We start from the raw sequence: 27,158 nt of genomic DNA, 5'->3' as shown, positions 1-27,158 counted from the left end.
TGTATTTTCTATTCTGCTTTTCTGTACCTGAGACAGCCTGTTTTATTCCTCCTGCTCGGTTGTGTGTAAAAAGCAGTCTGGGCAGTTTGACTTCATACTTTCACTGCAAGTGTCCCTCCCTTTTACCATTAATTGGCCAAGTGCGTGTTGTTATTGTAAACAGAAACCTGTTACCTGTACTTAGAGTAGTCACATTCTCAAATGTTGGTCTTACAGGAAGATAAACATACAACAGATTACTTTTCCATAGCAGGAATAGACAGTTTTAGGACACAAATAATCTGAAATAATTTATACACGCCCACATAGACAAATGCTTTATTAGTATTCATAGGCAGCACAGAGTCCTTGGTACAGGATGAGAACACAGTCATATCCCTCCCAGGGACCACACACCTATATGGGCACTACAAGCCTAATCCCCCTCATTGATTCCATCCCCGTAGGACACTGCACACAGATATTACTGCAAGTTTAATAACTCAGCGAACAACACATGCTTTAAAGGTTCCCATGTTCATGTTTGGAGGATCTGTAGCTCCCTCAGCTGCCCCCCCACCTGGTAGCCTACTAGACTCTGAGCTGGTCTTTAAAGGTACATATAACACAACACAACACATCTAACAATAAACTAAGACAAGACTGAAAGTATTGAATTATACCTACCTCTCTCAGAGTTGGAGACCGTCCCTCGGGGTCGGAGCTTTGGCTTCAGGCAGGCGTCTCCACAAACAGCACCAACACTTCCTGGAGAGCAGATAAATGTATGTTCCCCACTATCGCTGTAATGCCCCTGCCAAATGCCGGAACCTCGCCCCGCCGCCGCCTGGCTATCTCTGCCGCAAGCATCCCTAAATGACGTGCGAACACCCCCCTACCCCCGATATAGGGTGCGGAATATAAAATTATTGGCTTTTGTCCTATTACATACACCAAGTCCCACTCCCCAATCACACATGGCAATTACCTTAAACAGAGGAAATAAGCTGTATAGTCTGAAGGTGACCAGTGTTAATACATATTCACTACAAACAATTAAATTCGGCTCCTGAATGTAAATGTAAACATTTTTACCTGTAACGCGTCTTTACTGAACTCTACTACAGTTTTATCTTCTGCAGCGTTCCTGTATTTTACCGTGTCCTGTACTTTACTGTGTTTCTTTTCTAAACTCTACCATGTTTCTTTTCCGTATCTGACTGCGCTTCTGTTTTGTTCTCCAATGTAATTCTGTACGCTCTGCTGTATATTTCATACTGCATTTTACTATTATCTACTGCACTCATGTCATTATAATTTACAGTGTTGTAGAGTCGATTTTATCAGAAAACATTAAACACAGAATGATCTCCAGTCACAGTAATCAACCAGAGCTCAGACACTTTATCATACAGAGGTAGTTTTAGCTTCTGGTTTTATCTGACAACAACATAAATGTCTCCTCAGTCACTTTAATCATCCAAAGTCTCAATATATTATACCATACAGATGCAGTTTTAGCGTCAGGTTTTAGCTTAAAACACCAAACACTGCCAATACACAGAACCATGGACTGCTACCACACTGAGAGCTGTGCTAATGACGTTAGCATGCTAGCGCGCTAATCACGATTAGCATCACATCCTTTACGAATTATATCAAATATATACAGTATTAAAAATACACACACATGTATTTACCTTCTGCAGATTACCATAAATCCTCAACCAGGTGGTTTTATTCCCTGTTAACCTAAATTATAGAAATATTCCATCAACTGATTTCACACAGCTAATGTGAGCTAACGTTAGCTCCGCCTGCTTCAGGCCTGACGAGCCTGTAGCTCCGACAGCCGCTAAAACTGGTTAAAACTTTGATTAAAAACACTAAAATAGTACTAACATGTCTTTCATTTTAATAAAGTATTAATTTCTGGGCAACTTGAAGAACTGAAGTGATCCCAAAACGATCCCAACGAAGGAAGAACCTGCCAGCAGAGCCGGTTCAGACCGGATCAAACTGGTTCAGACTGGATCAAACTGGTTCAGACCGGATCAAACTGGTTCAGACCGGTTCTGTCAGCGCACCGATGACGTCACAGTAACGTTTGAGTCTCAGTGACTAAAAACTACATCTAGTGAAATACAGATATTTGTGTGTGTGTGTGTGTGTGTGTGTGTGTTTACAGACCTGACATTATTAATAGAAGTGTGAATACCACTGAAATAGTTGTTTTAACCCTTTGATGCACAACATATAAACACCTTCTAATGCACAACATGGGTCCAAAATGACCCACATTCATTTCCTGTGTTATTTCATGCTGCGGTGTGTTTAAATAACTGAAGAAAAATAGTTTTTGTATTATTACATCAAGTTTACACACATGGGTCTAAAATGACCTTGTGCATTAGAAGCAAAGTGATACAAAAAGTGATTCGCTGAATTAACAATGTGAGTATATGTGTAACTCTGTTTGTCTTATTTTGAAGGTTTAACTTTAAAAGAGTTGTTGGAACCACCAGATTACATTGGAAAATCACATATTTTAACATTTGAGACTTATTAGAGCCACCAAATAATGATTTCCATTGCAAAAACACCAATTTAACAAAATAGGATGAATTATGTGTTATTTTAACTATGCTGTGCTGTTCTCAGGATTTTTAGGGCGAGACAGCAGGTCAACAGTTATATCGCAGTAATAATAACTTAAATTTATATAGAAACCCAAGGACTTTGGTTACTCTACAGATATATATATATATATATTTATTTGAAATGCAGATATTTACTGCATATTATCTGTATTTTTAAATAATCTGTAAAATAACTTACTGTTATTTACTGTTATTTTATGTGTTCTGTAACTTTTGCTTGCAGACTTTTTACTGTTCTTTTTGTTTTGATTTTACAATTTGTTGTTTTATGTAGTTTGGTCATATGTTGTTCTACCTCTTTTTTACACTCAAGAGATCATTGATTGATGTTCTTTTACAAAAACAAAAAAACATAAAAAGCAAAAATAAGGCATATACCAACAGAAGAGAAGAAATTATCTCACAAAAATACCAATTTAAACGAAAAACCAAAACATTAAAATTTTCAAATTAAGGAAAATAATTTGAAAAATAAGTGATCTGTAAAGTAAAATAAAGTTGTGTAAAAAGCACAATTTCACATTTAGGCTTTGATTTAAATGATGAATGTCCAAATTTAATATGGAACAGTGTGTGTGTGTGTGTGTGTGTGTGTGTGTGTGTGTGTGTGTGTGTGTGTGTGTGTGTGTGTGTGTGTGTGTGTGTGTGTGTGTGTGTAGCTGAGGGGTGTGTCCTCTTCAGTCTCCATGGAAACTGGATCAAACACGGAAGTCTTCCCTGCTGTCTGCTGCAGGTAAACAAAACCCCTGATCTCACCTGTTTGTTTATTGACACAAACTGCTTAATTTAAAGTCTCATTATCGCGAGATTATTCTGCTCAGACACGTTTTTATTTCTTTATGTCGTCACTTTGATCATTAAATCAGCTGATTTACAAACAAACAGCTGATTAACGGAAACAAACAGCTAATTAACAACAGAAACAGCTGATTAACAAACAAACAGCTGATTAACGGACGCAAACAGCTGATTAACGGAAACAAACAGCTGATTAACAAACACAAACAGCTGATTAACGGAAACAAACAGCTGATTAACGGAAACAAACAGCTGATTAACGGACACAAACAGCTGATTAACGGAAACAAACAGCTGATTAACGGAAACAAACAGCTGATTAACGGACACAAACAGCTGATTGAGCTGATTTTCCGGTTTAACGATGGCCCAAAAAACTCGGTAAAATCTACTTTAGAGACTTTACTTCCATTATCGGACAATGAGCCTTAGGATCCGGCCATTCCTTCAAAATAAAAGTAATTAACCCAAAATAAAGTTAGTGGAGAGTTGAACAGCTGATAGAAAGTGGGATTTATGTTTCAGTTTACCTCTGTTTGTATTCATCTTCTGTCATTTGTTGTCATTTTGTTTCTCCATTTATTCATTTTTGCATCTATTTATATTGTGAATATGTATTATTATTATTGTTATTATTATTCTTATATTTTTTTTCTTATAATTATTATTTCCTTTTTTTAAGAATGTATTATTGTTATCTTAAATTGTAAGATTATTTATGAATATTATAATTATTCTTATTTCACATTTTAAATTTTTATTTTTATTTTATCTTATATTACTATTGTTATTATTATTATTGTTGTTAATATTATTCTTATATTTTTCTTCTTATAATTATTATTTCCTTTTTTTAAGAATGTATTATTGTTATCTTAAATTGTCAGATTATTTATGAATATTATAATTATTCTTATTTCACATTTTAAATTTTTATTTTTATTTTATCTTATATTACTATTGTTATTATTATTATTGTTGTTAATATTATTCTTATATTTTTCTTCTTATAATTATTATTTCCTTTTTTTAAGAATGTATTATTGTTATCTTAAATTGTAAGATTATTTATGAATATTATAATTATTTTTATTTCACATTTTAAATTTTTATTTTTATTTTATGTTACATTACTATTGTTATTATTATTATTGTTAATATTATTCTATATATTTCTTCTTATAATTATTATTTACTTTTTTAAGAATTTATTATTGTTGTTATCTTAAATTTTAAATATTCATAATTATTGCAATTATTCTTATTTCACATTTTATATTTTATTAATATTGTTATGATCAAAAATAGTTATAGTCAAGTATGTTATACTATTATTATTATTATTATTATGACTATCTAATATCTAAAATATTTATCATGATTATTGTTGTTATTGTTGTTATTGTCCTCAGGTGAGTCGACAGGATGCCCAGGTATCAGGAGGTGGAGTCGGCCCAGGCCCCGCCCCCTGGTGGCGGTGGCGTCCTGGTTGCTAAGCGATACAGCATCCTGCAGGCTCTGGGCCGGGGGAGCTTTGGTTCAGTTTATCTGGTTCAGGACACCAAAGCTTCAGACGGAGAGCAGCTGTGAGTCAATCTCTCAAAATTACTCATTATTATTCTTTACTTCACACACAAAAGCTAATTTCCCTGAAACTTTGGTCATCAGCTGATATTTGCAGTTTTACATCTTTTATTTCAACAAAAACGGAAGTTTTGAGTTCATGAAGAAAAAGCATTTGTGTTGTAATGTTCTAAAACATTTATTATTGTTGTTGTTATGATCAGCTGCTCACAGTGAAAAACAGAAGTCACACTTTATTAGATTTCAGATTCCAAGACTTAAACAGGAAAAATAGTTATTTTTCTTTGCTATTTTTCTTTCTTTGTCGACAGAACAGGAAGTATTAACTCCTGTTCTGCAGGTGTTGTTTCTGTATGAGTCAATGAGGAGAAGACTCAGGCTGCTGTTCTCTGCAGAGACACTAGATGGCAGCAGAACTCTGAGAATCTCCACACAGAGTCACGTTGTTTACTGCAAACAGAGACGCTGAAACAAAGTCACTGAGTACATTTACAGTTTTTCTCAACGGCTAAAACAAATTTTTCTAATCCTCCTGTTCTTTTCTCACACTTCATTCACAAAACCTCTGGTTCCTTTAGTAAACCATCCCATCACCTCAGAATAGTTTCAGCTGTTCTCTAAACCAAACAATGTGTTCACACCTTGAACTAAGTAGTAAAAATGGAAAAACTGCTGAGCATCATTACACACTAGACCTGAACATTAAAACACAGTGTTCAATGAGAAATGTTTACTGGTCACGTTATAACACATTATGCATTTTGCATCTCAAAAGTAAAAAAAAAGATTGCACAACTCAGTGGATTCAGCATTTATTCTGCATTGAAACATAGATACTGTTTGAACTAATATTAATCATTATTATTGTTTCAAATCATTCATTTATTTTATTTTAGCTGTTTAAATATTTACTGTATTTTATACTGTGGTCTTAATGTTTTGTGATTATATATAATAATAATAGTAATAATAATAATAATAATAATAATAATAATAATAATAGTAATAAGTCAAGTCAAGTCAAAGTTTATTTATAGAGCACATTTAAAAACAACCTCAGTTGACCAAAGTGCTGTACAGTTATTAAAATAGAACAAATCATACACAAATAGGTATAAATAAAAACAATAAAAACAATGAAAACAATAAAATACTAAAAACAGTAAAAACAATAAGATAAAATAGAATAAAATAGAATAAAATAGTAATATAAACTCAATCCAAAACAGTGTTAGAGATAAAAAGACAAATAAAAGGGTAAAAAAGTAAAAAAGAAAGCCAAGGATTCTTGCCTAGCTGGGACTACAATAATAATAATAATAATAACGTTTTTTATTTATTCATTTTATTATATTTTCCTCTGTTTTATTATTAATAGATGTCTATTGTTTTAATGTGTTGTAGCTGCAGTGACCGGCTGCAGCAGCAGGGGGCGCTGTGGCTCCGTTATACAGAGGGACTGGTTCAGTTTCTAGTTTATTACAATGTGAACCAACAAACTGCTGCTACTGATCAATCAGATGGAGTCAAACAGGAGAGGCTGTTTACACAGAGCAGAGGGGAGAGGACAGGAGAGGCTGTTTACACAGAGCAGAGAGGAGAGGACAGGAGAGGCTGTTTACACAGAGCAGAGAGGAGAGGACAGGAGAGGCTGGAAACATGACAATACTGAGAATATGTACGATATGTGGTGAAAACTGTTTTTTTGGGTCATTTTTAGGTATTTTTTGATAATTTGTGTCTTTCTTTTGGAATTTCTGGAAATTTTGTGTCTTTTTTGGTAATTCTGCAACTTTTCTTGGTAAATTTGTGTATTTTTTTGGTAATTCTGCAACTTTTCTTGGTAAATTTATGTATTTTTTGGTAATTCTGCAACTTTTCTTGGTAATTTTGTGTCTTTTTTGGTAATTCTGCAACTTTTCTTGGTAATTTTGTGTCTTTTTTGGTAATTCTGCAACTTTTCTTGGTAAATTTGTGTCTTTTTTGGTAATTCTGCAAATTTTCTTGGTAATTTTGTCTCTTTTTTGATAATTTTGGGAAATTGTGGGTCTTTTTTGGTAATTTTGTCGGTCATGACACAGATATTCACTGGAAATCTGTTTACACAGAGCAGAGAGGAGAGGACAGGAGAGGCTGGAAACAATACTTCAATATGTGAAGAAAACTGTTTTTACAACATTCAGGACACTTGTGGGCACTTGGAAAAGTGTTTATATATAAATTCTGTTTTATTCACATTTTTAAAAAATGAATTTATCAGATAAATTCAACTTGTTTTTCTGATTTCTGTCATTCTAACTGTTTCCTCTGCACAAAGACTGTTTGAGTTGTTCTGATTGATCTGATTCCACAGAGCTGCAGGATTATAGAGATTATAGAGATTTGATATGTTGCAGTGAAAAACGACACAGCCTGATTGGTTGTTGCTTTTATTTAAAGTGTGAAAGCTCAAAAAATCAAACTTGTTTCTTCACCACGTAATATTTGTGTTCTGCCTAAAAATACTCCAAAAATAAAATGATGTGCAGATGAATCGCACGGTGCAAGAAAAGCTCCGAAACTGGCAACATTTATTGGGTGTTTTTCAGATTTCAGTCGACCAATCAGGGGCCAGCGGGAAAATCCTGGAAGCAGAACTTTTTAAAGTTCCTGAGAGTCAGGAAGGATGGAGTTGTTGTCCTGTGATCTCGTGATTCTTGTGATTCTTGCATGATTTCGTCATTCTGGCATGATTTTGTGATTCTAGCGTGATGTCGTGATTCTGCCGTGATTTTGGTGTGATTTTGTGATTCTGGTGTGATTTTGTGATTCCGGCGTGATTTTGTGATTCTGATGTGATTTTGTGATTCCGGCGTTATTTTGTGATTCTGACGTGATTTTGATGTGATCTCATGATTCTGGCGTTATTTTGTGATTCTGACGTGATTTTAATATGATTTTGTGATTCTGGTGTGATCTCATGATTCTGGTGTGATTTTGTGATTCCGGCGTGATTTTGTGATTCTGGTGTGATTCTGGTGTGATTTTGTGATTCCGGCGTGATTTTGTGATTCTGATGTGATCTTGTGATTCTGCCGTGATCTCATGATTCTGGTGATTTTGTGATTCTGGCGTTATTTTGTGATTCTGGTGTGATTTTGATGTGATCTCATGATTCTGGCGTTATTTTGTGATTCTGACGTGATTTTAATATGATTTTGTGATTCTGGTGTGATTTTGTGATTCTGGTGTTATTTTGTGATTCTAGTATGATTTTGTGAGTCTAGTATGATTTTGTGATTCTAGTATGATTTTTCTGACTCTGACGGGATCTTTCAGATTCTGGTGTGATCACGTGATTCTTCCCTGATCTAGTGAGGATCCAGCTGCCCTGTGAGGACCTTTGGTCTGGTTCCATCAGATAGAACAGATTTATTGACATTTGAACAGAATCAGTGGAATCTGTTGGCAGATCTCTCAGAGTCAGGCAAGAGTCCAAGTCTGCAATAACAGAATATGAATATACTGTAGAAACAAACACTATATAAAGATAAACATTACAGGATAGAACAAAGAAAGAAAAAGGTTCAAAGTGACTTTAAAGTGCAAACAGCCAGTAGACGAGTTTCATCACAGTAAACAAATAAATAAACAAATAAACAAATAAACAGTCACAGAGAATATGAAGAGAAAATTGAAGAAAATGAAACACGACTTCTGATGTGAGAGAGAAGAAACTGAGACCTGGAGCATCCAGACTAGAGACCTGGAGCATTCAGACTAGAGACCTGGAGCATCCAGACTAGAGACCTGGAGCATCCAGACTAGAGACCTGGAGCATTCAGACTAGAGACCTGGAGCATCCAGACTAGAGACCTGGAGCATCCAGACTAGAGACCTGGAGCATTCAGAGACTAGAGACCTGGAGCATCCAGACTAGAGACCTGGAGCATTCAGACTAGAGACCTGGAGCATCCAGACTAGAGACCTGGAGCATTCAGACTAGAGACCTGGAGCATCCAGACTAGAGACCTGGAGCATCCAGACTAGAGACCTGGAGCATTCAGACTAGAGACCTGGAGCATTCAGAGACTAGAGACCTGGAGCATCCAGACTAGAGACCTGGAGCATCCAGACTAGAGACCTGGAGCATTCAGACTAGAGACCTGGAGCATTCAGAGACTAGAGACCTGGAGCATCCAGACTAGAGACCTGGAGCATCCAGAGGATGGCTGACTAGATTAACTCGATGGAGTCTTCGGCTATTTTGTCCATATTTGAATCCTTTCCGTTAGCAGTGTACTGTTTGTTATTTCAGCTGTTGGAGAGTCTAAATCAGGTCGACGGCTCTTTAACTGTCGCGTTCATAATCTGATGAAGGAGGAAGAAGTTTCTTCTTTCTGAACTCTGAATGTTCTGGTCTCCTGGGAGACATCTGACCTTTGACCCGTGGTGATCTGGAGCTGAGGATGAAGGAGGCAGCAGCTGATCACACCTGGACTTTCTGTTGTTAGCCTCTGACTGGACCCAGGAGAGCAAAGCATGCTGGGAGTCTGGGGACGGACTGTTTGTGCTTCGCTCAGCGGACTCAGAGCGTCTCAGTCCTGCTGCTTCCTCACTTTCTCTTCATTCTGAAGACTCTCGTTTTTAAAATGTGCATAAAAGTTTTTACAGAAACGCCTCAGAAACTCAAGAAAAACATCGTCAGATTCAGCACAGCATGAAAAACATGCACAATGACGTAACTATCGACCATTAAAGTCTCTGAAAGTGATTTTTGTTTAACCCGAGACCTTGATTGTTTCCTTTTTCTAAAAGTAGCTTTGGATAAAATCGTCTGCTGAATGACTTAATGTAAATGTAGATATGTGATTGTTCCCAGTCTCTGTGTGGACTCACAACCTGAAATAAGTTCTCAGAACATTTTGTGATTCTGGTGTGATCTCATGATTCTGGCGTGATCTCTTGATTCTGGTGTGATCTCTTGATTCTGGTGTGATCTCATGATTCTGGCGTGATCTCTTGATTCTGGTGTGATCTCTTGATTCTGGTGTGATCTCATGATTCTGGCGCAGTTTTGATATTCTAGCGCGATTTTTGTGATTCTGGCGCGATTTTGTGATTCTGTTGCGATCTTGTGATTCTGGCGTGATTTTGTGATTCTGTTGTGATCTCGTGATTCTGCCGTGATTTTTAAAAATTTGGCGTGATCTCATGATTCTGGCGTGATTTCGTGACTCTGGCGTAATTTTGTGATTCTGTTGCGATCTCGTGATTCTGGCGTGATTTTGTGATTCTGTTGCGATCTCGTGATTCTGGCGTGATTTTTAAAAATTTGGCGTGATCTCATGATTCTGGCGTGATTTTGTGATTTTGTGATTCTGGCATGATTTCGTGATTCTGGCGTAATTTTGTGATTCTGTCGCGATTTTTGTGATTCTGGTGTGATTTTGTGATTCTGGTGTGATCTCATGATTCTGGTGTGATCTCGTGATTCTTCCCTGATCTTGTGAGGATCCAGCTGCCCTGTGATTAACTGCATCATGTTTTTTTCTCCAGAGGACCTTTGGTCTGGTTTCCACCTCGAGGATCTCAGAGGAACTTCCTGCTGGTCTCATGTGAACATCAGATAGAACAGAACAGATTTACTGGAATCTGTTGGCAGATCTGAGTGATTGTTCCCACTTGTCTCTGTGTGGACTCACAACTTAAAGTAAGTTCTCAGAACAATAATCAGTTCCTCCGGCTCCGACCGTGTTAATCCGCCGCTGAAAGTAGTCCCCAGCTGTTTAATGAGCTGGTGTTGGTGTGGAGCTGCTGAGTGATGGATCACTGCTCCACATCCTGTCAGACACAGGGATGCTGATTTATGCACTTCCTGTTTGGTCTCAGCGTGGGGGCGGGGCTCCGGGGCAGAGCGCTAAACACCCGCCGCCTCCTCCTGACGCCTCCTCCTGCTCCTCCTCCTCCACCGAGCATCAGTGGTTCTCCTCCTTGTTCCACTCAGACGTTCTCTTCCTGCAGCTCAGATCAGAGTCCTGCAGTAAAAGTCTTTCTGTTGCAGTAAAATGAATATTGATATTACATATATAAAATTGCTTCACATTCTGACAGAAACATAAAAAACAGCTTCAGCTTAGTGACTTTTCCAGCTGAAACAAGATATATAGAGAAATTCAAGACCTAAAAACATAAATTCATAACATAAACATATCAGCTTAAAATAAATTGATTAAAAAAAACATAATCACCTAAAAAATATGTATATATTATTAGATATTTAAAGATATATTAATCTTTTATCTTTTAGAATAATATAGTCCTAAATTAGGGCTCTATATGTATATATATATATCTATATATATATATATATATTATTAGATATTTTAAGATATATTAATCTTTTATATTAATAGTGTCCTAAATTAGGGCTGGGCGATACATCGATATATTTCAAAATCTGATATGGAATTAGATCATATCACATATATCAATATAGTTAATTCTCTTTCTATATAAATGCTGCCCTTACTAGGGTTTGTCATATTTAGTTCTTTTGTAATGTTCCTTATTCTTTTCTCATATAAATATATTTATTTCAGAAAGAGATTGGCCTATTTTATTTCACAGGCTATCATATTTAAGATATTTTTTTATTTAAATGTGCACTTTATGGAGCTTTCATAAAAAAAAGGATCTCCTGTTCTACAGTATTTATGTTCACTTAAATAAACAAACATTTGCTCTCACTTTATGATATATAAATATAAGGATATATCGTATATTGATATTCAGCCTAAATATATCAGGATATGATATATGATATTTTGGTCCATATCGCCCAGCCCTATCCTAAATATTTTTTACAAAACAAATAAATAAAAATCCAAAATAAATGAAAGACTGAAACCTTGAACAATAAATGTTGAGCATCTAAAAATATTTTAAAAAAAGTCAAAAAAATTGCAGTAAGACCTGAAAACCTTTCAGATAAATTAATAACGAGTACTTTTACTTTGATACTTTACGTACACTGTGATACTTTTGTACTTTTACTTCAGTAAGTTTTGACTTTTACTGCAGTAAAGTAATCTGATTACTTCTCCCTCCGCTGGTTCCTGTGGATTATCTCTGTAAACATGAACAACAACAACAACAACAACATAACTCGACACCCAGCAGAACTTTTTCTCCTCTGGGTCAAAGGTCAAACAGGAAACAGCTGATTGTCTGTTGAAGCCCAGAGGATGCTGGGTAATGTAGTCAGATTCATCCTCAGCATCAGAGGCTCTGGAGTCTCTGTTGCTATGCAACTAAAGTACGAGGCTTCTGAAGGCTGATTAAAGACAAAACACAAAGCTGCTCTGAGCCCAGAACCAGGACCAGAACCAGGACCAGAACCAGGACCAGGACCAGGACCAGAACCAGGACCAGGACCAGAACCAGGACCAGGACCAGGACCAGAACCAGGACCAGGACCAGGACCAGGAAATAAATAATAATAAATTACTTAACAAAGAAACTACCAAATACCCAAAAAGAAACAGAATTACCAAAAAAGAGACAAAACTATTGAAAAAAAAAAGAAACAAAATGACAAAAAAACTAAATTACATGTATTACAGTATATTTTTTGCTACAAACACAGTGCCAGTGTGTTTTACAGTGGAGTCATGTTTTTTTTTTTTTTAAATGTGTAAAAAAATCCTGTTTTGTCTGATATAAACATTTACAGTGTTTCATTGTTACTGAAACTGAATTAACTCATTTATCATTTTACGTCTTTTACTGTCATGGTTTAGCAGTTTTTCACCCTAAAATCTACAGACATTTTTTACAGTGTAGCTGCTCCATCAGTCTATTATATAGTGGTTATATAGAGAGAAAGTCTCCCTGTGACCTGTGACCTGTGACCTATGAGCTGTGACCTGTGACCTATGACCTGTGAGCTGTGACCTGTGAGCTGTGACCTGTGAGCTGTGAGCTGTGACCTGTGACCTGTGAGCTGTGACCTGTGACCTGTGAGCTGTGACCTGTGAGCTGTGACCTGTGACCTGTGAGCTGTGACCTATGAGCTGTGACCTGTGACCTATGACCTGTGACCTGTGACCTGTGAGCTGTGACCTGTGACCTGTGACCTATGACCTGTGAGCTGTGAGCTGTGACCTGTGACCTGTGAGCTGTGACCTGTGACCTGTGACCTGTGACCTGTGACCTATGACCTGTGAGCTGTGAGCTGTGAGCTGTGACCTATGACCTGTGAGCTGTGAGCTGTGACCTGTGACCTGTGACCTGTGCAGGAAGGTGCTGAAGCAGGTCCCGGTAGGTGACCTGCGTCCTGACGAGACAGTTAGAGCGGTGCAGGAGGCCCAGCTGCTGTCCAGCCTGCAGCACCCGGCCATCCTCTCCTTCCACCTCTCCTTCCTGGAGGGAGACGCCTTCTGCATCCTCACTGAGTTCTGCCAGGTAAAGTCAACTTTTTTCATACGTAAACCTTTTTGGTTGATGTGAAATCTATTTCATCTATCTGGTTTTATGACTTAATAAACTTATAAAACTAATAAAAACGAACTAAAACTAATAAAAACTAAACTAAAACTAATGAAAACTAAACCAAAACTAATAAAAACTAAACTAAAACTAATAAAAACTAAACTAAACTAAAACTAATGAAAACTAAACCAAAACTTATAAAAACTAAACTAAAACTAATAAAAACTAAACCAAAACTAATAAAAACTAAACTAAAACCAATAAAAACTAAACTAAAACAAATAAAAACTAAACCAAAACTAATAAAAACTAAACTAAAACTAATGAAAACTAAACCAAAACTAATAAAAACTAAAATGAATTTTAAAAAATCTCAAATTTACGAGAAAAAAAGGGACGAATTTACACGGAAAAAGTGACAAATTTATAAGAAAAAAGTAACGGATTTATGAGAAAAAAGTGACAAATTTACGGGATTTTTTTTTTCAAATTTACAAGAAAAAAGAGACAAATTCATTTATTTAAAAAATTGACAATCAGGCAACATTTATTGTGTCCTTATTGAATCTGGCACCCAACAGATACCCCATTACAAAACAACTACAGCTAATAAAAACTAAACTTCAACATATATCAAAATGACCAAAAAGACTAAAAATGACACAAAATTAGCAAGAAAAAGAAACAAAATGAGAAAAAAGACACAAAAATACCCTGGTATCTGGTTTTATGACTTAATAAAACTAATAAAAATGAACTAAAACTAATAAAAACTAAACCAAAACTAATAAAAACTAAAATGAATTTAATACATCTCAAATTTACAAGAAAAAAAGTGACGAATTTATGAGAAAAAAGTCACAAATTTATTCATTTAAAAAATTGACAATCAGGCAACATTTATTGTGACCTTATTGGACAAAACAACTTATTGTACAAAACAACTACAACTCATAAAAACAAAATCAAAATGACCAAAAATAGATTTAAAAAATGACACAAAATTAGCAAGAAAAAGAAACAAAATGACAAAAAAGACCCAAAGTGACCAAAGACTGTGAGGTAAATGTTCCCAGCGGAGCAGCTGATATCTGATATTGATCATGTTTTATTGATTGATCAGAGCTGCAGCAGGAGCAGAGAGAGTTGAGGATCATTGAGCTGTGAGCGAGAGGCGAAAGAGAAAATGAAGCAATAATAATGTGAGAGCTGAAGTGTCCTCTCTGTGTCTCCTCCCAGTAATGAGTCTCCTCCTGGTGGTTTCTGCTGCTCCTCCTGCTGCTCCTCCTGCAGCTCCTCCTCCCGCCTCGGGCCTCAGCTCTCACTGCTCCAACGCTTCTTCTTCTCTTCCTTTATTACGTTTGTTCCTCTGAATAAATACAAACAGGAAGCTGCTGCAGGGACGCACCTGAAACCAAAAACAGACACTTTTCACTTTGATTTTTTAAAAAAGAGGCTAAAAATGCTCTGCACACACACACACACACACACACACACACACACACACACACACACACACTCTGTCCAATCAAAGGGCTCATGCTCTCAGAGACCCTCACAGCTATTGTTTCTAGTCAGACCATTACCCACAATCCCCTGCAGAGCGCTGGAGGACTCGTGGGGTTCACTGCAGCTTATTAAAGGAGAAATCCAGGCGGCTCATAAAAAAAAACGTGCATGAGTTTTATTCGTGGAAAACCAGAGAAACAAAACTGAATCTCAGCTGGACCAGCCTTCGTTTTCTCTGTTTTAATGTTTATATGTTGAAACAAAAAAAACCCAAAAAAACCCTCTAGTCTAGTCAACACAAAATGACCAAAAATAGATGTAAAAATGACACAAAATTACCAAGAAAAAGAAACAAAATGACCAAAAAGACACAAAATGACCGAAAATAAATGTAAAAATGTTTTTTTAAAAAGCCACAAAATGGCAAAAAGACGCAAATTAACCAAGAAAAAGAAACAAAATGACAAAAAAGACACAAAGTGACCAAAGAATGTGAGGTAAATGTTCCCAGCAGACATTTAACATGGTTTCATTGATCATAACCAACATCATTATCAATAAAACCATGTTAAATGTCTGATATCAGCTCTTAAATTAAACTCTTATATTTCTGTTGTTCGGTTTGTAAACTGATTGAACTGATTGGAATGATGATGGCGGCGCACACAGTTGCAGCGGCTGAGTGCTCTAGCAGTCGGTGCTATGTATTGATGTGTATGTACGTGACATGTTTGGTTTTGTGTACGTTATGTCGGGCGGATAACACCTACAACAGGCATGATCTCCTTAAGATCGGACTTTGCCAGGAACAACAAGTCACAAGAGAGTTCCTTAAAACACACAGGATTCCGAAGGAGCTAGCAAGGAACCCCGGCTCTCCGTGGATTATCATCCCAGCAGGGAGGAGGCGCAGGCGGCGTCGGGAAAGGAGGCAGAAGCGAGGCTGCAGGGCTGGCGTGCTAACCAGGCTACGGAGGCAGCCACTCAGACCACCGCTTCCCAGCCTGTTTCTCACGAATGCAAGATCCCTTGCGAACAAAATGGACGAGCTAAGACTACAGACTGCAGCAAACAACATCTCGAAGGACGCGTGCATTCTGATCATCACAGAGACGTGGCTACACCAATCTATTCCGGACTCTGTAATCGAGCTAGCAGGCTACAACACACAGCGCCATGACAGAACAGCTGACTCCGGTAAGAGCAGAGGAGGGGGGCTCTGTGTGTACGTGAACAGTAGCTGGTGTACCAACGCTGTGACTGTGGATAGTCACTGCTCTCCGGACTTGGAAAGTCTGACTGTCAAATGCAGGCCCATCTATCTCCCAAGAGAGTTTACTGTTGTCATGGTTACAGCTGTTTACATACCACCGGACGCTAATGCTAGCGCGGCTATCGGACTTTTATATGCCAACATCACTAACAAACAGAGCACGTATCCTGATGCTGTGCATATAATAGCAGGTGATTTTAACCATGCAAACTTGAAGACAGCACTCCCTAAATTCCATCAGCATGTTAAGTGTGCCACTAGGGGAGATAACATCCTGGACAAGGTTTACTCCAACATCAAACTAGGCTACAAGGCCAGACCACTGCCACACCTGGGCCAGTCTGATCACCTGTCCTTGCTTCTAATCCCTGCATATGCCCCCCTCAGGAAAACTGCTCCCATCACCACAAAGACTGTGGCCGCATGGCCAGAGGGTGCCTCCCAGCAGCTACAGGACTGCTTTGAGAGGACTGACTGGGGGGTCTTTGAACATCAGGACCTGGAAGTGCTCACAGACAGTGTTCTGTGCTACATTAAGCACTGCATGGACGCTGTCACAGTGGACAAGCGCGTCCGGGTCTACCCCAATGAGAAGCCCTGGATGACACGGGGGGTCCAGCAGCTGCTGAGAGAGAGGAACACCGCCTGGAGGTCCGGCAACAAAGACCTCTACAGCACAGCCCGAGCCAACCTGAAGAGGGGCATCAGAGAGGCCAAGGCAGACTACAGGAGGAGGATAGAGGACCACCTGAGCAGTAACAACAGCAGGCAGGTGTGGCAGGGAATTCAGCACCTAACCAACTACAGGACCAACCTTGGAGCCGCTGAAGGTGACCCTGAACTGGCAGAGCAGCTGAACATCTTCTTTGCCCGTTTTGAGGTCACAGCACCAGAGATGGCACCACTACACCACCACACAGCCAACAGCAGCATAAACCTCAGTATTGAGGAATATGAGGTGAGGCGCGCGCTGAGGGCTGTCAACCCGAGGAAGGCTACTGGTCCTGATGGCGTCCCTGGACGCGTGCTGAAGGACTGTGCTAATCAGCTGGCTGGAATCTTTACAAAGATCTTCAACCAGTCTCTGGCACAGTCCACTGTCCCACCATGCCTGAAATCCTCAACTATAGTCCCCCTACCCAAGAAACCCCACATCTCTGGACTCAACGACTACCGGCCAGTGGCACTCACGCCAGTGGTGATGAAATGTTTTGAGAAACTGGTCCGTAGTCACATCACAGCAGCCCTGCCCCGCAGCCTTGACCCCCATCAGTTTGCCTACAGAGAGAATCGATCCACAGAGGACGCTATAGCCATAGCACTCCACACTGCATTATCCCATCTGGAGCAGCAGGGGAGCTATGTGCGAATGCTCTTTGTGGATTATAGCTCTGCATTCAACACCATCCTCCCTCACAAACTGGTGGTCAAGCTGGGGGACCTGGGGCTGCCACACAACACCTGCACGTGGATCTATAGCTTTCTCTCAGATCGCAGACAGAGGGTTAGAGTAGGCCACCATACATCCACGGCCCTAAGCCTCAGTACCGGCTCCCCCCAGGGCTGTGTGCTGAGTCCCTTACTCTATTCCCTCTACACACACGACTGCTCCCCTGCCCATCACAGTAACACCATGGTGAAGTTCGCGGACGACACCACAGTGGTGGGGCTCATCTCCAGAGGGGGAGACGAGGCTGCTTACAGAGAGGAGGTGGGGCAGCTGTCAACATGGTGCAAGGCTAACAACCTGCTCCTCAACACCTCAAAGACCAAAGAACTCATCATAGACTTCAGGAGAAAGAAAACAGAGATCACACCATTATTCATCAACGGGGACTGTGTGGAGAGGGTTGCAGACTTCCGCTTTCTTGGAGTCCGCATAGAAGACAGCCTATCCTGGAGCGTGAACACCTCTGAGCTGTTGAAAAAGGCCCAGCAGAGGCTGTACTTTCTGAGAATACTCAGGAGGAATAACATCACACAAAGTCTGCTGGTGTCCTTTTACCGTGCCTCCATCGAGAGCATCCTCACATACTGCATGGGCATATGGTACTCCAGCTGCACAGCGGCTCAGAGAAAAGCGCTCCAGAGGGTCATCAACACCGCCCAAAAGACTGTCGGCTGCCCTCTCCCCACACTGGAAGAACTACACAGTTCCCGCTGCCTCAAAAAAGCCCAGAACATTATTAAGGACACACACCATCCCGGTCACTCACTGTTTGAACTGTTGCCCTCAGGCAGAAGGTACAGATCACTCAACACAAGGACTAACAGACTCAAACACAGCTTTTATCCAACTGCAATAACCACCCTCAATACTGAAAAAAAACGATAATTTTGGCACTGCATTTACATTGATGGCTCAACACATTTGAGATATGTTCTGTACTGTTGTTGTCTCGACTGTGTGTTCATGCTGTTTGTTTGTTGTTGTTTTTTTCCTGTGCGACTATGCATGTATGTCTGGGTGTGTTTATGTGTTTGTCTAAACTGGGTATTTTGAATTGTACATATTTTTTTCTTTTTATATTTATATTTTTAGAAACTCTTAAATGTTGCACTTACTGGAGAGCACTTTGAATTTCGTTGTACATGTGACAATGACAAATAAAGACCTATTCCTATTCCTATTCCTATTATCATTATATTTGTCCAAACTAATGAACCTTTAGTTGAACCAGACATTAAAATGAACAAGAAACTGAAGAAAACAAGGAGGAATAATAATCTTTTCTATGACTGTATACATCAATCTATCTATCTGTCTAAATAAGGTTGCCAACCTGCTCAGGAGGTTGCCGACCTGCTCTAGAGATTACCGACCTTCTCAGGAGGTTGCCAACCTGCTCTAGAGGTTGCCGACCTGCTCAGGAGGTTGCCGACCTGCTCTAGAGGTTACCGACCTCCTCAGGAGGTTGCCGACCTGCTCTAGAGGTTGCCGACCTGCTCAGGAGGTTGCCGACCTGCTCAGGAGGTTACCGACCTGCTCTAGAGGTTGCCGACCTGCTCAGGAGGTTGCCAACCTGCTCTAGAGGTTGCCGACCTGCTCAGGAGGTTGCCGACCTGCTCTAGAGGTTACCAACCTCCTCAGGAGGTTGCCGACCTGCTCTAGAGGTTGCCGACCTGCTCAGGAGGTTGCCGACCTGCTCAGGAGGTTACCGACCTGCTCTAGAGGTTGCCGACCTGCACCAGAGGTTGCCGACCTGCTCAGGAGCTTGCCGACCTGCTCTAGAAGTTGCCGACCTGCTCAGGAGGTTGCCGACCTGCACCAGAGGTTGCCGACCTGCTCAGGAGGTTGCCGACCTGCTCAGGAGGTTGCCGACCTGCTCTGGAGGTTGCCGACCTGCTCTAGAGGTTGCCGACCTGCTCAGGAGGTTGCTGACCTGCTCAGGAGGTTGCCGACCTGCTCTAGAGGTTGCCGACCTGCTCTGGAGGTTGCCGACCTGCTCTAGAGGTTGCCGACCTGCTCAGGAGGTTGCTGACCTGCTCAGGAGGTTGCCGACCTGCTCTAGAGGTTGCCGACCTGCTCAGGAGGTTGCCGACCCGCTCTAGAGGTTGCCGACCTGCTCAGGAGGTTGCCGACCTGCTCTAGATGAATGGTGCAGTAACTGGTGTTGTAGCAGCAGGACGGGAACGTTTATGTTGGAACTCAGCCGGCTGTTGACACAAACACACGGTTCAACAACAAACAACAAAGTAATAAATGTTTCTGATCAGTTTGGATTCAATGAGTTATTGATTCTATAAAGTGGGCTGATGTCATGATTGACAGCTAGCTGCCTTCTGATTGGTTGGTAGATGTTTCAGTCTGACTCTGGAGGATGATGAGGATGAGGATGAAGATGAAGATGAAGATGAGGATGAGGATTAAGATGAGGATGAGGATGGTGAAGATGATGATGAGGATGATGATGGTGAAGATGAAGATGAAGATGAGGGTGATGAGGATGATGAGGATGATGAGGATGAAGATGATGATGAGGATAATGATGAGGATAATGATGATGATGATAAAGGATGATGATGATGATAAAGGATGATGATGACGATGATGAAGATGATGATGATGATGATGAAGATGCTGTCCTCCAGGACGGGGACCTGGACTGTAGGCTGGAGGAGGTGCGTCGGGGTGGGCGGAGCCTCCCTGAGGAGCAGGTCGTTGATTGGCTGATCCAGCTGCTGCTCGGCCTCCACTACATGCACCAGAGGTGAGACACGGTCGCCATGGCAACACGCATCCTTCCTCTTCCTCTTCCTCTTCCTCCTCCTCTTCCTCTTCCTTCCTCTTCCTCTTCCTCTCCTCCAGCTTTTCTTCTTTCCTGTCTGCTTCTCGCTGCATATTTAACGTTCTGTGGATAATTATGATAATTAGCTTGTTTGGAGGTCAAAGGTCAGCCGGTCAGTAGAGTTATTGAGCAGGAAGCTGCAGCAGCAACTCACGTCACACGATCGATCAATTGATTGATAGATCGATCGATCAATAAACAGGCAGATAAATAAGTGAATCTGATGGTTTTGTATCCCGTTTCCTTGACTGCTGCGCTGCTCTCCGCAGGAGAATCCTCCACAGAGACCTGAAGGCCAAGAACGTGTTCCTGAAGAGGAACCTGGTGAAGATAGGTGAGACACACACACACACACACACACACACACACACACACAGAGTACCTCTGACCTCAGTTTGTGTGTGTGTGTGTGTGTGTGTGTGTGTGTCCAGGTGACCTGGGCGTGTCCTGCCTCCTGATTGGATCATGTGACCTGGCCTCCACCTTCACAGGGACGCCGTTCTACATGAGCCCCGAAATACTGAAACAGCAGAGATACGACTACAAGTCTGATATCTGGTGAGGAGGAGGAAGAGGAGGAGGAAGAGGAGGAGGAGAGAGAGGAGGAGGAGAGAGGAGGAGGAGGAGGAGGATGAGGAGGGGGTGGAGGAGGAGGAGGAGGAGGAGAGAGGAGGAGAGAGGAGGAGGAGGAGGACGATGATGATGGTGGTTTTGGTTTTGGTGGATGAGGATGATTTAGAGATGAAGGGATGAAGATTAGAAGGAGGAGGATGTGGTGATGAGGATCATAATGATGATGATGATGATGATGATGATGATGATGGTGATGACGAGGTGATGAGGATGAAGATGAAGACGAGGATGAGGATGATGAAGATGATAATGAGGATGAGGAGGATGATGGGAATGAGGATGAACATGAGGATGATAAGAATGAGGAGAATGAAGATGAGGATGAGGTGATGATGATGATGATGGTGAAGATGAAGACGAAGATGAGGAGGATGAAGTTGAGGAAAATGATGATTTGAGATAAATAAATCAAAAATATAATTTAAAAAGGAAAAAATAAATGCAGGCAAATTATTATAGGGAGGAAAATTAAAAATATTGTGATAATTCAAATAAAGAAGCTAATTAAAAAATAAGTATACATTCATTAATTGATAAATGGTTACATTCATTTGAATAAGGTGTGTGTGTCTATGTGTGTCTGTGTGTGTGTGTGTGTGTGTGTGTGTGTCTGTGTGTGTGTGTGTGTGTGTGTGTGTGTGTGTGTCTGTGTCTATGTGTGTGTCTGTGTGTGTGTGTGTGTGTGTGTGTGTGTGTCTATGTGTGTCTATGTGTGTGTGTGTGTGTGTGTCTGTGTCTGTGTGTGTGTGTGTGTGTGTGTGTGTCTATGTGTGTCTATGTGTGTGTGTGTGTGTGTGTGTGTGTGTCTATGTGTGTGTGTGTGTGTGTGTGTGTGTGTGTGTGTCTGTGTGTGTGTGTGTCTATGTGTGTGTGTGTGTGTCTATGTGTGTGTGTCTGTGTGTGTGTGTGTCTCTCTATGTGTGTGTGTCTATGTGTGTGTGTGTGTGTGTGTGTGTGTGTGTGTGTGCAGGGCTCTGGGCTGCCTCCTCTACCAGATGTGTTCCCTGAGTCATGCCTTCCAGGCTCCCAGCTTCCTGTCTGTGGTGAAGAGGATCGTGGAGGGAACGGCGCCCACGCTGCCCCGCAGATACTCCCAGGAGCTGGACGCTGTCCTGCAGAGGTACACACACACACACACACACACACACACACACACACATAGACACACACACACACACACACACACACACACACACACGCTTTAAGTCAGACAACTGTCACTTATTAATATGAAACACAAACCTCATCGTGTGGCGCTCTGCAGCAGAAACACGTCTCTCGTATTATTTTCATGGACTTGAACGCAGCATGTTGACCCTTCAGCCGTCTGCAGTAATTAGTGCGTCTGATCAGTTCTCACATGCAAAGAAAAAAAATTAAGATTCACTTTGAAAACTTGAGCTCAGACCTGCAGAATATCAAACCTCAGGACATCAATAATTAAAGATATTAGACAGAATAAAGAGTCTCCAGGCCGCTCAGATTCATGGAAATATGATCAGACCTGCTTGTTTTCTTCAGGTTCTTGTTCTTTTTAATGTCTGGTTCAACGAAAGGTTCATTTGTTTGGTCAAATATAATGATAACAACAAAAATATATGTTAAGAGTTTAATTATAGAGCTGATATCTGACATTTAACATGGTTTTATTCATGTCATTTTGTGTCTTTTTGTAGCTCATTTTGAATCATTTTAGGTATTTTGGGGGTCATTTTTGTGCATTTTAGGCCATTTTGTGTCTTTTTTAATATAATTCTGTGTCTCTTTTGTAGGTCATTTTGTTTATTTTTGGAAAAATATATTAGACCACCCTTGTTTTCTCTTTGCTTTCCTGTTCATTTTAATACCTGGTACAACTAAAGGTACATTTGTTTGATAACAACAACAAGACTATCTGATAAAGTTTAATTTAAGAGCTGATTTCCAGACATTTAACATGGTTTTATTATTATATATTATATATTATATATTATTATATTATATATTATATTATATATACAGGATGCTGCAGAAAGAACCAGCCAGCAGAGCGTCGGCTGCAGAACTCCTCAAGACCCAGTTCATGGAGCGCAACATGAAGGTCAGAACACGGAAACACTGGAGAACTGGAAAAAATATGAAATATAATTTATAAATAATCACTTTTCCAAGTGCCCACAAGTGTCATAAATGTTGCCAAAACAAACATTTTTCTTTGAAAGATCACCAGAAATGCTCCTTTTATCATTGATAGAAACTGTAAACACAGGCATAATTGTGAGGGTTTGAACTTTCCGATGGTCCTTGAACGCATCATCAGCTATAAAAAGTGACTGTTACTTGTGTTAAATGTTGATATTAGTGTCAGAATCTCTTTATTCTTCATGTGTCATTTAAAATGAACCAGATCCTGTTAAAAACATTAAATGGACAGGACAATACCTCAATATGTACTATATGTGGAGAAAATTATGTCATTTTACATCTTTTTTTGGTCTTTCTCTGTGATTTTTGGTAATTTTATGTATTTTTTGGTAATTTTACGCAGTTTTTAGGTCATTTTTTAGGTCATTTTTTAGTTTCTTTTTTTTGCTTTTTGGGAGTTGTCTGGGGTTTTTGTCCATTTTACGTCTTTAATGCTCATTTTATATCTTTTTTTGGTCATTTAAAATATTTTTGGTCATTTTATGTATTTTATGGTCATTTTTGGTCAATCTTTTTTGGATTTTTTTTTGTTTTTTGGTGATGTCACATCTTTATTTATGGTCATATTGTCTGTTTGTTTATTTTTTACAACGTTCGTGACACATGTGGACACTTGTTTATAGATAAATTCTGTTTAATTCACATTTAAAAAATAATTTATCAGAGAAATTCAACTTTTTTTAAATGACTTCTGACGTTTTCTAACTATCTTCTTTATAAAAAAGAAAAAAAAACACTCAACCTGAACCTGCTGATGTATTTAACACACACACATACACACACACACACACACACACACACACAAAGATACACTAACACACACACACACACACACACACACACACACACACACACACACACACACACACACACACACACACACACAGAGACACACACTGTTACATCACACCACAGTATAAAACTCTCATCATTCACTCTCACACAGAAACAGATCAGATATCAGATTATGTGTGTGTGTGTGTGTGTGTGTGTGTGTGTGTGTGTGAGTGTGTGTGTGTGTGTGTGTGTGTGTGTGTGTGAGGGGAACCTGGAGCGAGATCACACATTTACGGACGGCGTTGCCATGGTTTCCACTGAATTCTCATTATGCTGATGGATTCATTTCTGCACAGCAGCAGCAGCATTATTGTTATTGATATTATTATTATTGTTATTATTGTTATTATTGTGGTTGTTGTTATTATTATGGGATGTCTCAGCAGCTGCTGCTCCAAAACATAAAATATATAGCTTATATTTTATCACAGAGGACAGAAAATAAATAACAAATAAAGACACAAATAAACAAACAAACACTTGTATCACATTTACACTTACTGCAGAAAAAGGAACCCTAAAATATTGCAATGAATTTATTTAAGATTACTTAATTAGTTATTTATTCTTTTATTCTTCTGTCTGAAATTCTCTTTGGAGATTAACTTGGTAAATTTATAAACATCAAATCAGAGTTTTATATATAAATAATAATCTCTTTTAATAAACTGTAACCAGATTTCTTCAGACAGGAAGTGATGTATCTCTCGTCTCCTGCTACAGGAGATGAAGGAGCGCTTCACCTCGTCAGGAGGAGAGAAGGAGGCTCAACTCCTCGCCAAGAACATGTGAGACTCCTCCTGTTTCTCCTCCTCCTCCTGCTTCTTCTCCTCCTCTTCTCTCTCTTTAATCCTCCTCCTCCTTGTCCTCCTCCTCCTCCTTGTCCTCCTCCTACTCCTCTCTCTCCTCCTCCTCGTCGTCGTCGTCCTCCTCTTGCTTCTTTTCCTCCTCCTCCTCCTGCTCCTTCCCCTCCTTGTTCTCCTCCTCCTGCTCTTTCTCCTCTTCTGCCTCCCCCTCCTTGTTATCCTCCTCTCTCTCTATCTCTCCTCCTCCTCTTCCTCCTCCTAAAGAATCTCTCGTTTTAAATATATTTCTATTTAATAAATAGTTTTTTATGAATGTTTTTCTCAAAGAATGATCAAACTGTTTGTTTATTTATTTTCCTAAATCTCCTCCTCCTCCTCCTCCTCCTCCTCCTTCTTCTTCTTCTTCTTCTTCTTCTCCTCCTCCTCCTCCTCCTCCCCTGAGTTTGTCCTCCTCTTCTCCATCTCTTCATCTTCTTCTCACTCTGTTTTTCTCCTTTTTATTCCCTGTTCTTCCTCCTCCCTCCTCTCCTCTCAGAGCTCTTCCTCATCCCCTAATTACACTCCCACCCTCCTCTTCACTGTTCCTCCTCCCTCTCATTTTCCTCCTCCTCCTCCTCCTCTGTATCTGTTCCTCCTCACCCCTTTAACTCTCTTTTTCTACTCTCCTCTGTTTTCTTCATTTTTTATCTCCATCTTTCTGCCTCCTTTCTTCCCCCTCTTTGTTACGCTTCTTTGCCTTCACACACACACACACACACACACACACACACACACACACACACACACCGAGCAGTGAGTAGCTGCTATAATTAGAGAGCTGAGATGTGTGTTCGTGTGTGTGTGTATTGGTGAAGATGGATGAATAGACAGTGAGCTGACACACACACACACACACACACACACACACACACACACAGTAGTTTTAGTATCATGTTTTTTTAATCTTTTTTAACCCTCTGAGCCCCAACGAGCTGTTTCAAGGCCTTTTTTTTTTTGCTCTTTTCACATTTTCCTCTGTTTTTTACTGCAATATATAAAATATAGATAAATATATATAAATATATATAATCATGACTACAAGTTGTAACATCTCAACCATGTCTGTGTGCAGAATAACAGTTCACAAATCAGAAAAAAAACATTTTGAATTTCTCTGATGAATATTATTTTTTAAATTAGAATATATATAATTAACACTTTTCCAAGTATCATGAATCTTGTAATGTAATGTTTGCTACACATACAGGTGCATCTCAATAATATATAATATGATAGAAAAGTTTATTTATGTCAGTAATTCAACTCATAAAGGTGAAATAACACATTCTATAGATCCATCACACACAGAACGAAACAATTCATGTCTTCATTTATTTAATTTCTTCTAATTATAATGATTGTCGCTTACATTTAATGAAGACCTAAAATTCACTGTCTCAACAAATTTGAATGTTACAAAAGACCAATTAAAAAAGTCTGTTTAATATGTAAATGTTTCCTCTGAAAGTATGAACATCTATGTGACTCAATACTTGGTTGACTTGAACAGGAAATGGACTTTTCATCATATTCTGATTTATTGAGCTGCACCTGTATTGTACGTGTGTGCGTGTGCGTGTGTGTGTGTGTGTGTGTGTGCGTGCGTGTGTGTGTGTGTGTGTGTGTGCAGGCAGACGAAGGTTCACCTGCAGACGCTGATGGAGAGGTCAGAGGTCGACAAGATGACGCCACGAGAGAGAATGAGGCTCCGCAAACTGGAAGCTGCTGACGAGAAGGCAAAGAGACTCAGGTAACACACACACACACACACACACACACACACACACACACACACACACACACACACACACACACACACTCTCCTCAGACACCACAGAATTAACTCTTTTTGCGTTAATGTAAATTTCTGTATTTTTCCACCCGCCTACAAAGAAAATAACGGTTAAAAAAAATCTAACAGACTCGGTGGCAGATGGTGGGGACCCCGCAGGACTCTTTAAGACTCTTTAGGACCCCGCAGGACTCTTTTGCACTCTGCAGGACTCTGCAAGAATATTTAAGACTCTTTAGAACTATTCAGGACATTTCAGGACTACTTAGTTTTATTTTAGGACTCTTTAGTACCCTGCAGGAC

At 39.7% G+C, this 27,158-nt stretch overlaps 1 protein-coding gene across 1 annotated transcript in view; it reads left to right on the top strand.

Annotated features, from left to right (window-relative positions):
- Positions 1–3,329: 3,329 nt before the first annotated feature.
- nek11 (NIMA-related kinase 11) overlaps positions 3,330–27,158 on the top strand; it is a 44,497-nt gene continuing 20,668 nt past the window's right edge. The window contains exons 1-10 of the mRNA XM_059340135.1: positions 3,330–3,372; positions 4,850–5,023; positions 13,301–13,466; positions 20,368–20,486; positions 20,834–20,898; positions 20,996–21,122; positions 22,168–22,317; positions 23,199–23,277; positions 24,942–25,006; positions 26,694–26,813. Coding sequence (XP_059196118.1) covers positions 4,863–5,023; positions 13,301–13,466; positions 20,368–20,486; positions 20,834–20,898; positions 20,996–21,122; positions 22,168–22,317; positions 23,199–23,277; positions 24,942–25,006; positions 26,694–26,813 — 1,052 coding nt within the window. The 5' untranslated portion in view covers positions 3,330–3,372; positions 4,850–4,862. The remainder of the gene's footprint in view (positions 3,373–4,849; positions 5,024–13,300; positions 13,467–20,367; positions 20,487–20,833; positions 20,899–20,995; positions 21,123–22,167; positions 22,318–23,198; positions 23,278–24,941; positions 25,007–26,693; positions 26,814–27,158) is intronic.

Source organism: Centropristis striata, chromosome 8 (assembly GCF_030273125.1).
Source record: "Centropristis striata isolate RG_2023a ecotype Rhode Island chromosome 8, C.striata_1.0, whole genome shotgun sequence".
In the NCBI taxonomy this organism is placed as follows: Eukaryota; Metazoa; Chordata; class Actinopteri; order Perciformes; family Serranidae; genus Centropristis; species Centropristis striata.
The sequence above is the reverse complement of the archived record's forward strand: the minus strand, read 5'-3'. Positions and strand labels throughout refer to the sequence as shown.